Source organism: Dermacentor silvarum, chromosome 2 (genome assembly GCF_013339745.2).
Source record: "Dermacentor silvarum isolate Dsil-2018 chromosome 2, BIME_Dsil_1.4, whole genome shotgun sequence".
Classification (NCBI taxonomy): domain Eukaryota; kingdom Metazoa; phylum Arthropoda; class Arachnida; order Ixodida; family Ixodidae; genus Dermacentor; species Dermacentor silvarum.
Genome location: NC_051155.1, coordinates 198,244,111 through 198,258,911, shown reverse-complemented (window position 1 = coordinate 198,258,911; position 14,801 = coordinate 198,244,111). Strand labels below are relative to the sequence as shown.

At 50.4% G+C, this 14,801-nt stretch overlaps 1 protein-coding gene across 1 annotated transcript in view; it reads left to right on the top strand.

The window, feature by feature from the left end:
• LOC119442424 (uncharacterized) overlaps nt 1-14,801 on the top strand; it is a 204,871-nt gene that overhangs the window by 64,331 nt on the left and 125,739 nt on the right. Inside the window, 2 exon segments of the mRNA XM_037707301.2 lie at nt 12,551-13,090; nt 13,093-14,710. Coding sequence (XP_037563229.2) covers nt 12,646-13,090; nt 13,093-14,710 — 2,063 coding nt within the window. The 5' untranslated portion in view covers nt 12,551-12,645.

Below are 14,801 nucleotides of genomic sequence, written 5' to 3'. Positions count from 1 at the left end.
GCGTTAAGCGTGAGTGAGCCTGTAAAAAATTAAAAAGAAGAACTATAATAAAGAAGTCGAACAGAAAGAAAGCAGTGGAGCACACACGTTCTGCAAGGAAAAAGAAAAGTATAGAGCGAACCAGCTCTGTTCTCAGCCTACCTTATCTCAATATCTCGCTCTATTGTGGCTTTGATACAAAGATTTCGCTCATCGATTTGAACGTTGCAAGGAGGAACTGTCGAAAGCACGTGCCGGACTATTCGTGGCGCCTTTATCGGAACGATTCTGCAGATGACAGCCGGTTTGCTATCGTATATACTGGCGACGAAAGAACAACTGCGGGAATTACATGCATCAGTCAGCCAAGCGCGGTCGACCGTCCATACTTTCTTTCCTTCTGTATACTGTTTTTCTTTTCTCGGTTTTCTTTTTCTTTTTTGACCCATTGGAGATACTGGCCGCGGTAAAAATGATAGCTTGGCATTATAGTACAGCAGACACTGGCGCCTTCCTCAAATCAATGATCCGTAAGAAGTAGGTTGCCAGAACGGGGACTGCGTATGCCTGTTATGTTAAATCCCACTAACATGACAAAAGGGAAAAAAAAGGCAATCTTTCTGTTTTCTGCTGGTGAATATGAAAGTGTTACATTTATTAGAGTAGACGACATTATTTGGGGCAATCCGGCACCGCGAAATTCGCCTTTTAGTGCGGAATATTGTACACCTGCACGCAAGACATTAAATGAAAGTTTATGCTATCAGCATAACGCCTTGAAGATATTGTGACGGAAAGCCGGTGGATTGCATCAAAAAGTGGATCTATGACGCGACTGGCCCTCTGGATCCGCCAGTGATGCCTGCCCGCAGAAACTGAAATTCTTGACTATATCGTTGTATTCAGCAAAATTTCCCCGAGGTTCGTATTAACTTTCTAATGAGGATATAACTACAAATGACATCTGTGCCAGTCCGTGCGAATTTCTCACATAAAGCTGTACCGCTTATTTCGAAAAAAAAAAGAAATTATGCAGCTCCAATAAGCACATGGTGGAATCCATGTGAAGCTGTGTGTATTACATCTTATACAACTAACGGCAATGCGTACCACTGTGTTTGCTTTCATCCTGTATATTCAGCGTCCAACCTCATGCAACGTTTATGTTTAAACGCCACAAAGGTCACAACGTTAATCACACCCTATCGTCCCGCTTTGGCGTCTCATGAATTTGATCACATTATTTATATAAGTCCGTGTGCTGGTGCTTACATTCTGTGCGCATATAACACCCGCACATATATCCACAAGTACATCCGCCGAGATACCGACTGTCCCAGAAGCAGTCACTCCATACACGTAAGAGTAGACAATGAAGGTAAAATATTTCCTGTCTCCCTCCATCAAATATTTTCCCACATCTATGGTTGATATGAAATTCATCGAACCTCGAAAGTCCAACCAGATATTGCATGCCAACAAACTAGTTCACTCGCTCTAGCGCACAGGCGTTTAGGCCTGTAAGATGTTCACTAGGATATAGATGCGACAATACTGCCCAAGTGCGTATGGCATACTCTATATCGCCTCTCGCGAATAGTGTTCTTCCGTAATTTCTGTTACAATTTCCGAGAAGGTAACTTATGTAACATACACTTCCTAGTGATCTGTCGTTCTGTCGCGTCGCACTTAGGCCTGCGGCTCGAAATGAGCTTACACCAAGGTGCAGCTGTGGACAAAATGTGGGCTCGAGAAACGAACACGTTCCACTGCTGCAGAACGCCACAGCCGCCGCGCTACCCACGACGGGTGGTAGGCGCGTTTCTGTTATTCGGGACGAGGACCGCGATTTCGCTGCTCCGACACGACACATATACATCGCAACGGTTTTGCGGCTGCTGGAATTCAGTTCAGCGCGTGGTCCCCTTCGGTTGAGACGCACCTTTGTCATCCAGCAGGGAGGCCGCTCTCCCGGCGTGTCGAAATACACTTCCCCGCTGAACAGTGGCCGCGCACACGGTGGGAGGGGCCGCGGAGCCGGCGGCTGACATTTCGAGGACTGTCGTCTCGGCCAAGTGGCATCGTGCGCAATCTTCTTAACGTTCTCTTGAGCTTCGCTTGCTCGCCTGCGCGCATGCGTGCGTGCGCACACGCGCTTGCTTCTCCGAAATGCGGAAGCGTGAGCGCTCCTTTTCCCCAAGTCACAATCGCCGGCGATTGTCTCGCTACTTACGCTGCCTCGCGCACTCCTTCCTCACCACTCTGGCACGTATGCGCGTCCGAGGAACCAAAGACACTGAGACAACGAAAATCCTTGCAGCAACGAAGTGCGCGAGAGAAGGAATTGTAATGGCGCGCCGGCGGCCGACCTGACACTGATGCCTCGTCGTAGATCTGCCGCTCACTTGCAGCTGATTACCGGTTACAGTGTGTCTCCAAACAGGCTATACAGTGCGCTGTCGTGAGGGTGCAGTCAGTTTTCTTGTTTTCTGTTTTACTGCGCCGTGGCTATAGGACATACCGAGTTATTCGTCAGTGTGCGCCGCAGTCGACAAATTCGAGGCGTGCAAAACGAAGTCGCTGCATGCATTATTAGCCAGCCCACTGTGCATATCAAGCTTCCCTTTGTTTACTTCAGAGGCTAAGCCACATGGTGCGCATTCGCGACGTACCTTCAGCGTCGGGACTTCACCAGATGCGTCCGTTCTTCACCGCGAATTAACCAGCGTTTCAGCCATGACAACAGTCTTCCATGGCTGAAATGTGTGTGCCACGCGTTGTCCGCCTTTAATGGGTGACAATATACTTCACCTAAATATACAGAGTGGTCATCGTGCAACGTCATAGAGGCGCCGACTCCGGGCGACGTCACGGTGAAAATATACAGGAAGTGCGCTTCGTGTGGTTGCTGGTTAACGCATGCGCACCTTTTTTGTACGCATTAGCACACATTAGTACAATTGTTGGTATAGGTGGGTAACTTATCCCCCCCCGTTTCTTGCTTTATTGTTAATCTTCGACAATAATTGTACGCAAAGAGGTACTCCAGCTGTATTAATTCGTGGATGCTACTTCTAATCTTGGAAAGAATTAACAATAATTTTGTCGAGATAAGCAATTAAATCACGGCAAATCATCGTCATTTCTCCGGGCTTCAATTTTGGGAACCACTCTACTGTTGACGTGCGTCTAGAGCCCACTCTTGGTTTTAGAAATATCGATTACCGGCTCGCGCTCCATCAGTTCCATTCCCTTATTTTCTTATCCCCTTCCTTCCACTTTTCCTCTGAAGCACTGGTACCAAGTTTTCAGGTTGCCAAATCGCGCAGATTTGAACGCAATGCTATCTCTCTCGGTCGTCGTAGCTGCTCACCGATTCGAGCACATCTGGCTAAGCTTTTACAAAACGCGTGCGCAAGAAAAACCGGCTGCTACCGATATTCCCGCAACCCACGTGCCAGCTAACTGATCCACTCGCCAACTTTTTGCGCCCTGCATGCCTTCCTGTGTACAGTTGTTCCTGCATGGCTCGAAGCTTCGCATTGCTAGCTCTCTTTGCTGAGCTCCAACAGTGCTCCACACTTACACATTCGTCGTTTCTATATAGTTATGGCAGTAGACTAGAGCTCGGTGCAAGAATAGAGCTCGATTCCGGCACTCTTTGCCGAACTTCAAATACTGGGCCTCCTGTGAAAGCCCTACACCAGCCTATACCGCGAGCAAAAGTGAGGTTCGTCTTGCTGTTGTTGTTGGCGGCTCAAAACATGGCAACAACTCATTCCCTTCAATTTCTTCGCATGCAGGCTTCCACATGCAGCCAGAAATTGAAGAGCGCACTGCGGTGTTCAACCAACACAACTTTTGTACGCAGATCTTAATTTCAGGACGCATGTAGAAGTTACAAAGCTTTTTCTTTATAAGCATTTGCGTTCACCCCATTTTCTTATCGTATCTGTACCTCTACACGACAACTATCGTGGGAGTTCAGAAGGAAAGAAAATGAAGCGCAGAATGATATCGGGCGTAGGAGCATTCTTCATTTGAACCTGGCGAAGAGTTCTGCCTTCTCCTCCAGCGTAGCCTCTTTCGACCGCGGGTGCTCTTTCCTATCGTCCAGACGCCGTTGGCTCGTGGCGCTAGCCTTCCTATCCTGTTTTGTTATTTTTATCTTTTGCGCTATTCACTTGCTGCCTCATCGATTCCAGCCATTTGTTCCAAACAGAGGTATATATATGTGTGCAGGGATGAAACTCCATTCTCTCATTCAGATATCCCTCTCCCCTATCCTTGCCCTTGTTCTCCTCGACAAGGGGTGAATTGGAGAACGCTTCAGGAGATCTGTGCCACCCGCCGCCGTCTCGATCGCCGGGCAACGTGCGCCAAAAGGAACTCTTCAGCTCGCGCACGAGTTCACTGGAGCGAATGAAAAAGAGCGCGGCTTGCATGCGATCGAGCCGCTCGCTCCTCCCCGCTCTGTACGTATACGGCGCCAATGCATCTTCTCTCCATCGCGATGCGCACTGTTGCGGGCATTCGTCACAAAACCAAGGCCTCCGCGTGCGCGCGCGCGCGCGCGCACGGGGCAAGGTCATCGCAAGGTCATCGTGGTACTCCGCTTTGGTGCCGGGCCATTGCGGAGCAATTTGGCCGGGCCGGACAACGCCAGCGGCCGATGATGCGATTGGCGGCGGCCGCCTCCCGCAGCAGCGCTCTTTTCCTCATCGTCGCCGCCCGACACCGGTTGCGGTGGTCGAAGTTCGGCACGCTCCGACTGATTGCCTCGCGTGCCGGACGCACGCCCGTGACCCCCACTGCACCGCGCACACCCCAACCCCGCCCAGTGCATTGCATCTACTCCTCCTCATACCTTCCTGCATCCTCGAATTGGGGAGTCGCAGTGCTTCGCAGAACGGTGCAGTTGGTGTTACGCAGCGACTCGTTGTCCCGGCTTCCGGCGCTGCACGAGACCCGGGTGTGATGCTGAGGAAAAAAATGAAACGAAACGAAGCGAAAGACGCAGAGGCGCCGCAGTCAATCACAGCAGCCCAGGTAACGATGACAACAACAACGACAACGAATGTCGAGGTCCTGCCATCTTTCCGGCGTCCATTGTGAGCGACGGATCCGCCGCCATATATGGGCGACCCATGCCGGAATGCGAAGGGGTCCTTCGGGGGTCCCTTTGTGCGGTCAGCGTGTGAGTAAGTGGCACAATCGCCTTGAGGAGGACAACGGGTCTCCTCCACGGAAGTCAGCCGTATAAAGGCATATTATACGCGGTGTTTCTTTTTTTATTATTGTTATTTTTACTCGTGGCGGAACGAGGAAGCCGGCACGAGACCCCCGGCAGTCAGGCGTTGCGACTTCGCGATGAGGTCTCGTCATGCGATGGCATTCTTTTGCCCCTTCTTTTCGTCACCGTCCACTCCACTGCTATGTTGAGCGGATGACCTAGTGCACAGCAATTTTGTGCATGCCCACATTTCCGGGAGGGGAGTTGAGTTCAAATCGGTTCAGCGCTAGCCCCAAGTTTGGATTCAGGCTAATGTACTACATTCGTAACTTATTTGCCAATCGCATGCTCACTGTGGTCGGGGTAACGTTCTTGGTTACGCGCAGCGCGTGAGTACTTCCGATAATTTTGCTATCTGTTGCACAACTAAGCGAGCTAAATAAGCGGGAGTCTTCTCACAATGAATCTAATTCCATAAAAATCGGCTTTGTACCAATATGCGCTACGTACATGCAGACATTTCTTCAGAACATTGTCAAGTTTGTCGTGTACAACCTACCTCCGCAAAAACGTTCGTATGAGCTGGCTTCTCTGCTATAAGAGTCTGCATGAGGAGAAGCCACTTCTGCGTTTCACAAGGAATACGTATATCCAACGCACTTCAGTGGGAATAAAGCACGTTACCAACGTCGTTATCAGCAAATAACACAGCCAAAGGCAGTTGCGGTTCGACCCTGCGCACTAAAGCGGTGTCAACGCAAAGCCGCAGAAAGTTTACAGCAACCAGAAACACCTCTTAGCAGGTAATGTTCTCATCCTCGCAGGGCACAAAGGTCTATGTCTCGAAGTATGTTTCGATGCAGCTTGGGTTGTGATTCTGCAAGGTCGCACAAGGCTGCTAGGTTTCCTACTATTTTCAAACTAACTTTATTCATCGCGAAATAGTTTGAAGCGCAAATACACAGACACAAAAGAGCACATGAGACACAGACGAGCGCAAACTCCCAACAGGGTTTATTGACCACCACACGTGTTTATACTATGTTCCCACTACCGCGGCACATGCGCACAGTGCCGTCTAAGAAAGGACAGCTCTTTATCGACAGGTGTACAGAAGGAGTGCTGATACAGGCTGAGCCTAATGAGGATATCTTTTCAGCTTCTATTATCTCACGGGTGAGCCTATGGTCACTTCTGCTGACAATAGCACACTTTTCAAAAAGAGGTCTACATTGACAGGAACTGCAGTGCATCGCCAACCAACCATCACGTGCCGTTTTCTTTACGTTTAGCGCGTGTTCCTTCAAACGTTCATTCAAACATCTCCCCGTCTGCCCTATGTATTGCTTGCCACATGTTAGCGGGATACTGTAGACTACATTAGTAGTACAGTGAACAAAAGGGTCTTTGTGCTGCTTATTGCAGCCTCTTTGATTACGAACGTACCTCTGATTGCAGAATTTAATGAGCTTTTGTGGTGCAGAAAACACAACATTAACTTTCGAGCGGCCTGCAATCTTTTTGATATTATGTGACAGCCCATGAATATAAGGGATGACAGCCACTTTCTGATGCGTGTTGGGGGATGAAACCTGTGATCGATTAATCTCCATGCGCAATCTTCGGAGCAAAGATTCTGCAACAGAGCACTGCACATGCAACGGGTATCCAGCTTGTAACAATTGCTCCACCTGGTAGCGAAGACTTGATTGCATCTGATGCGAACACGATTTCTTAACTGCATTCAAAAAACACAAATTGATTATTCCTCTTTTAACCAGTTTAGAATGTACCGAGGCATAGGGCAAAATCGGCTTATTACTTCGCGGTTCATAGCACCAACAGATTTTGTCCGATCTAAAAACAATCTTAGTGTCAAGAAACTTAAGAGTACTGTTACGGGGCATTTCATGCGTCAATTCAAGGGACTTAAAACAGTCTTTAAACGTCTCGAGAACAACAAGCGCATTTTCCTGCATCTAATCAATGCCCATCTCAAGGAAAACAATGTAGTCGTCAACGTAACGGAAGACTTTAGCTACACGCTTGCCTTCCAAACAGCGCAGCACTGCTCTGTCTAATCTGGCCAAAAACAAATCACTTAGAGCCGGTGCTATGCATGAACCAATGCATATGCCTTTTTTCTGAAGGTACGGCTTCCCTTTCCATTGAATGTATTAGACAGAGCAGTGTCTGATGTGCTCTTTTGTGTCTGTGTATTTGCGCTTCAAACTATTTCCGATGTACAACCAACAGGCCCAAATCGCTACAATTCTTTATTCATCGCGCCAAGTCTGACGCACGTGGTGCCTCCTTAACGTTGCCAAAGAGCCAAATGGGCGCCGCGTAAATATGGGGAGTAACGTCGCATCCAAGATTCCGCAGCTCACGGTGGGGTCACTATAGAAATGTCAATAGAGCGACCACCTGATCGGCACACCTTTTCGGCAGGCGTACCGACGCAGCGCCATCACGCCCATCACGTTGTCGTCGTCACTATCTCCGCAGCAAGAAGGTGAAAGCTTCCGCTTAAAACCTGCAGATAGCGAGCGCAAATAAGGAACTTCTTACGCACGGTCTCCCGCTTCTGTGAGACCCCGCACCGCCGCATTCGCACGATTCACCGCAAAACATTCTTTCTCTCTTTTCAGCCCACCCCGAAGGGCTAAGTTGCTAAGTTGTGGGCGTAGACGTCATTCCCTGCCAGCGGGAAACCCGGCGCCATACTGACTGCTGCGCCCAGGTGGTATAGAGTGCGCTTCTCCTACGAGCATAGACGGCTGCTAAAATTGGCATTTGGCAGTGTGTGAGTGTCTCGCTCGCTGACGGTTTTTCGAAAGCATTCGTCACACCTCGCTGCGCAAAATTCTCGGTTTTCTTCCCGACACTCAAGCATCGCTTTCTCCAGCCTTCCACCGTGTGTGCGCGACCCGTCGCTTCATGGCATCCAGTTGAAATGCGAAGCCGACACTCGATTTAGTTGCCAGGTGTGAAAAAAAATAAAGAAAGAAAGGCTGACACGCATTAGCAACCACTACCGTGTTTGAATATGTCTTGGAGCGTTATTTCTATCCTTTTTTCTTTCTCTATCTCTCTCTTTTTTGCATCATTGTCCCGTGTTCTTGATATGCTTACATATGTGTACGCGGAAATTTGTTGGCACAGCACGGTCATTTGCCAGCTGCGTCTGTGTACATACGCGCAAAACCTTAAGGCGTTGAGGCGCGCGGACTTTTGTAAACACTCGCGCGTGGAAGAAACGCGTCTTGCGACACCCCGTCCGCGCATGGTGAAATCTAATCAACTCGGTGATTTGCGGCTACGAAAAGCAGTCTAGAAAAAGTTTCCTCTGTCGTCACCTCTTCTTCATTTTTCTTTTTAGAGTATATTCTTTCCGACTTGTGACTACTATACGCGCGCCGTTCAGTGCAAGGCATTGCGAAATGCATTTCTTTTATCCAAAAAGGTCACCTTGTGGAAACACCACGCAAACATTGCGCGTTGTTTCCAGCTAGGCTTGCACAAAAATACATTATATGTAACATTATCATGAATAAATATATTAAGTGAATACTAACACTACGAAATCGTGTTCATGCTATCATAGCAACGAAATCTGACACACGAATACGGTAAATCAGTTCTGGAGAATCCCGCAAGCTGGAAATGAAACGAAAAATTGTGATTCACCCAAATGTAGGACAAAGCTACAAAATGGACCCACGCGGTTTCCTACAATGTCTCCTCTCTAGCTTCATGCTACATAAGGGTGAATGAATTTTTTTTATTATTATTTGGTATTTAGGAGATGGTGTCGCCTTCAATTGGCGCCGGCTACTCATTTTCACAGAGATAGGGGGAAAATATTTATCTACGCGCAATAAAACTAAAAGTCGACTCCAAACCACAATAACACAAAGTCCAGTCTCATAAGTACACTAATGCCACACTAAAACTGGTAGTCAACTCAGAAACACAGCAACACAAAGTTCAGTAACATAGGTGCACGAAAGTAAACACAAAGTCGGGTCACGTAACTGAACTAAATTCAGGGCTCATAAGAAAGCACGGATTAGATTCAAATGAAGGTGCATGAACCCAGGCGTTGAATTGACCAAAATCAGGTAAAATAAAAAATCCCATAAAGTGAGCTTATCACAGATAAACACTCTTTTCAATAGCTTGCGAGCATTTTTTTCTCTCATGAACCTTCCTCCAGTATGCGGAATGAAGAGCTACTTCACGAGGCCTGCTGGGTGAAGTTCAGCTACTGGTAAAGTCAGCAAAGGAGCGTGAATTGCTGACGCTTATTATTCTCTATTAGCTAAGAAAGCTCTGTCGTGTTTGTCGTAATTTTTTTTTAATCGTGGTTAAAGAGGACACAGGAGGGGGCTGAAGTTCGCGAGATTAGTATATGCAACGCCTTGTGATGCCCGCTTCTGCGTTTGCACCAAAACGACAGCACGATATTCATTATTACTAAACTTATCTCTTGCTTTTCTACGAGAGTCTCACAGTGCACTACGCTGTGCACCGTATTTCGCTAGAATGCAAGCACTAGCACATTCCACCATCTCAATCTACTGAGGCCCCCGGAAAGATATTTCGCCGTCCGGAAAGTGTCGCGCTTACATTAAGTACGGACAGACAAGCAAAGCTTGCTTGTTTCGTTTTGCCACTTGCTGGTCTCGTTTTCATTTCCTCGCACTAACGCATACACAAGTAGACGCACCATTATGCCCGCGCCGTTTTCGGTTTTGCGCGCCGTGGCGACGAAGGCGACCGAAGTGTACTCCCGCCATTTCCAATTACGGACCGTCATGAACGCGGCGTAGCTTGTCCCTCGAGCCGCTGTCAACCGCCATAGAGGCCATCGCTGCACGCAAACGTTCCCCGCCTATACCGCGGCCTCTGTGCTTCGCGTGCCCTCTTGTCTATCAAGTACGTCTATTCGTATTCCCCTGAACGCCCTATAACTTCCCCGTCTCGGCCAGCTAGCCGCGCTCTCTCGATTAGCGACCTCACCACGACGACCACTCGGTTATCTCCAAAGCGGATGGCTTGTTTAGCCGGTTCGTGTTTCTGCAATGAGCCGTTTTGTGACGGCCGGCGCGAGCGAGCTTTCCTATGAGGCGCGCCAGGCATCAAGATGGTCACTCGAGGCCGCGCAAAGGTCAACGCAACACGCGCGCGCGATAGCCAGCGAGTGCCGCTATAACATGTCTCATTAAAACGCTGCAGCGTTCAGAAAGGTGGAGGCCGGATTCACCCAACTGTAGGCGCCTGACGCGCAACGGTATCCGAACTCGCAAGAGCATGCAGCACGAAGGAAGAACAGAATAGTTGAAGGAGTTTACTTTTTGATTAGCCGGTCCCAGCATTCGGACCTATCACAATATTCAACGTCACGATATCGAAGTACTGAGGTAGCCAATCACGAGCAGTTCTTGTTACAGGTATACCTGTAGGTGAGCTCGAGAACTTTCCGGATCACGCCATCTTCCCCAGCACTGCACCCTTTTTTGTGCGGCAGGGTATATAAGAGCCTGACGGGCTTGCTTTTAACATACGCACGCTGCCCGTTCTCGGTTCCCTGAGCGTGTGTGTGCCTCCTCATCTTTCTGTGTATGGCGTCTGTGTGGACTATAACGGCGTGTATGCATGGTATATGCCTTCGCGTGCAGGAGAAAAAACAGAGGCCAGAGCGGCATCTCGCTGCAGACGTGGCCGTGTTTGAGCTCGAACTCTGGCGGCGCCGTTCGGCAGCGACCTCTCACGAGATCGAGGCGCGGTCTCATGTCCTTAGACCGTTTGAGCGTCCAATCCATCTCTGTGAAGGAAAGGCGCGCTCTCGTGTCATCCCGCTGAGCGCTTAGGTCGAGATACAAAGTTGGCTGACCTGACGGTCAGCCGCAGCGTCAGTCTCGTTCCGAGTGCGTACGCGCGATGTGCATACAGAGGCGAGCGGTTTAGTAAACGCTGCATATATAGTGATTGTGTGCAGGTGTATGTGCGGGACCTAAGCACGCGGAGCACGTCTGTCCTTATACGTACCTCTCTATCGAGTCCAAACGTCTCATTACAATGCCGCGCGGGACGCAGTCCGCGCTCCGAAATCGATCACTCGGTGAAGCGCACGCGCGCGGCATTTCGGCTTTTGCGTGAGCCGCCATTTTTGGGGTCCTTCTTTTTCACTGGGAAGGTTCTCGGCCACCTCTTGTTGATAGTGGCGTGCACGCACCGAGAATCATGCGCGCACCAAGCCGGATAGATTAGAAAATAATGGCCCCTTTGTGTGTCATGATCGAGGCACCGAGTGGTGCCGTACGTGGCCCGCCAGATGCTATATACCGGAGTGGGCCCTTTCAACAGGTCGTGTGTGTTTCTCGTTGGTGATGCATTGCGGGAAGTGCGATTATGCCGTCCTTGGGACTTCCGCGTGTAGCGATCCACATAGATTATGTGGATATACAGCACTCGTCCTTCGTATTCAGCGTGCGCAGAACCAAGCAAACGCGGAGACGGGTATAATAGCCCGAAGCGCCCACTCCTTACCTGACGGGGTAACCTCAACGTTTCTTGAATCATTGCGAAATAGAGGGGAATCGAGAACTCACAGGTTTGGTGGCAATTACACGAGGGTAGAACATTCATTGAATCTATAAGTTATCGACACTGGTCGAACAACGGACGCCTCTGTCGCCAACTTTTCGACAAGGGGTCTTGTCTTCGTTTTGACCCCTTGTTACCCCGTCGAAAAAAAAAATTAAGGTTGACTCGAGAAGCGTCCCTTGTTCGACTACTAATGGTCAATTCAAGTCTCCCTCGTCCTGTGTATCTTTGTCTTATTTACATTCACTGGACCTATGTTTCTATTCCTTGAAATTTTATCCGATTACCACAAAATAATTAAATTAAATGTCGCTAGGCTGTTTCCAAAGCTCGTGTAAGTGGAATATGGTCTCGCATTAGTAGTTTATTTGTCTCAACGTATATTGTTTGAACAAGCTATTCAGAGCACCCACGTTTCTTGTGAATGAAGCATGAGCCAAAAACCATGACAGTTTAACGGAACGACACGGGATGTTCTATCGTCAGCTGATGCCTCCTAGATAAGTATATTTAAAAAAACGATTACACCAGCCCGTGCATAACTGATCGATCAGTGCATAACTAGTCCAGCGCATAACTGATCGCAGAGATCAGCCACATTTACATTTCACTAGAGAAAGTTGCTCCCAAATGTATTTTTGTAAAAGTTGCGCGTTATCTCGCGTATAGTCACACTCGACGCGTTGTGTACAAATCTATATATTCTCTCTGCTTCCTTTGTTACAGGTGTGGTCCGTGGCCGAAAGCTGAGACATGGTTCCGCGCTGCGTGACACATTGAGCACCATGTAGGGCAGACGCAGCGAGGGACCAGCTTCTTCTATGGCAACGCTGCCGGACAACGTGATCATCATGGAAGTTTACAACGACGCCGACTTGAGCGATCCGGTGCCAGCCTACAATGGCGAGCAGAGCCCGCCTCCGGTCTTGCTCAAGCCATCGGCGGCTGGAACGAAAGAGTTCGTCACCGTTGTGTCCGTGGAGGACTCTGTCGGTGGCAGCGTCGTCTCGCCGGGGCAAAGCGATCGCGACAATTATGTGACGCTGCTAGAAGTCGACGAAACACCGAACGCTACCGAAGAAGTGCTCGTGTATCGGCTTCCCGGTGAGAGGCTTGGCATGGCACTCAAGTTCGTTGGAGGTACTGCGGCGGCCGACAATGTGTCCAGGGTCTTCATTCAGTCCATCACACCCGAGAGCCCGGCTTCTAGGGCGCAGTGGAAGATATCGCCCATCAAGGAAGGCGACGAGATCCTCGAGATCGGCGATACCCCGTCACCTCGATGACTCGCTTGGACTGCGTAACTCTGCTCCGAGACTCTCCGGTGTGCATCAAGCTGCTGCTGCGACACCAGGGTGAGACGTCGGTGGGCCGAGCTCGGAAGAACCCACCGCCACCGATTCCGCCGCGGAAGTCCTCCATCGGAGGGTGCAATGGCAGCGACCTCGCCGCATCAGCGTCCACGACGAGTGTTCGACAGCATGTCGAGCTATTCGAGAAGCACGCCTCGGGTATCGAGCGCAGTCCGTCCCTGCGGAGGCCCTCCATTCCGCCGCCACTGCCGCCACGCCGGCCAAAGTGCAGCTACTCCGATTCGGAAGAGCAATCGCAGACGCCCGCGTTTCCGGGCATGTCGCTGAGCATGAGGCTTCCGGGATGGGAAGAGCTTATGCGGAAACGTAGTGGCAGTGGGGACAAGGGTGACCGGCCCGTCCAGCCAGACTTCTACGTGGACCTCCTAGCCGAAGAAGACAAAAAGCTACTCGAGTGCGAGTCTGACGACACCGGTAGCTCCGTGTCGACCGTCATCGAGAAGTTCTCGAGAGCAAGCACCGCCAACTCGAGTTTTTCGGAGCATACTCGGCAGCAGTCGCTCGACAGGCCGTCCCACACGTTCGATCTCGAGAAAGTTCTGAGTCCCTTCGAGCAGCTTGAGCGAGAACTAGACGGCCACGAGGAAACGTGCGTGGACGACGACGAGCAAGATCTTGATTTCGTTGACGATCCTGGAATCCTCAACGACGGCAAGGACGCGCTCTGCGACGTGCTGGGTCTACCGTCGCCCATCGCACCCCCAGAGTCCTTTCAAGATATGTCGTCACCGCAGCAGCGCCTTAACGAAGACATCTGCAGTGACACCGAGTACCACTTGACCTCGGAAGAAGATCAAGAATCCAGACCAGACACGCTGTCCCCTCTCCAAGAACAAGAAGAAGGCTCTGACCAAGAGATTGGCATGGAAGTTGACAGGCGGCTGGCGGACGCAAAAGAAAGCCATGTCGCCGCAGCCATGGCTCTAGACAAGCTATTACAACTTGACTTCGGCTCGTCCGAGCCCTCTCCACGCCGTGACGAGCGCGAGCGATCCCACGTTGAACGCGAGTGCGCCCCGGAAGAAGAGGAGATGCACCTTGCGGATGCCAACGAGCAGAACAGTTACGACGACGACAGCGATGACATTGCCTTCGAGCTGCGCAGACACGCGGAACCTTTGCAGCCGGTGCAAGAGCTGCTGTCATACTCCAAAGTCGTCAAAACGACAGAGCACTGCTCGAGCTCCACCGTCGTTATCCGCAACGGCCTGCTCGACTCGCGCGGCAGCCAGAGCTTCTTCGAGGCGCTGGAAGAGGTGGACACATGCTTCGCGTCGCCTGCAAATAAAGAGATCCTGAGCGAGCGCACAATTACCATCTCCAGTCAGCGGAGAGACGAATTGGTCGGATGCCCGGCGAGCAGCACGGACATTGAACTAGAACCGGAATACAAAGACCCCCTGCACACATACCAGAGCTCCGCTTGCGTCACGCTGACCCCTGGTGGCAGTGGATCTGGCGGCTACGCTGAACCGGAGGGCACCGTGAACGTCGCCTCGCGCTTCGACGGCGGGTGAGTGTGTTTTTGTGTGTGTATGTACTACGTTCTGTTGTTGTGTAACGCCTGGCGCCGCTGCGCGCTTTCACCTTTGGGCGACCGGGCT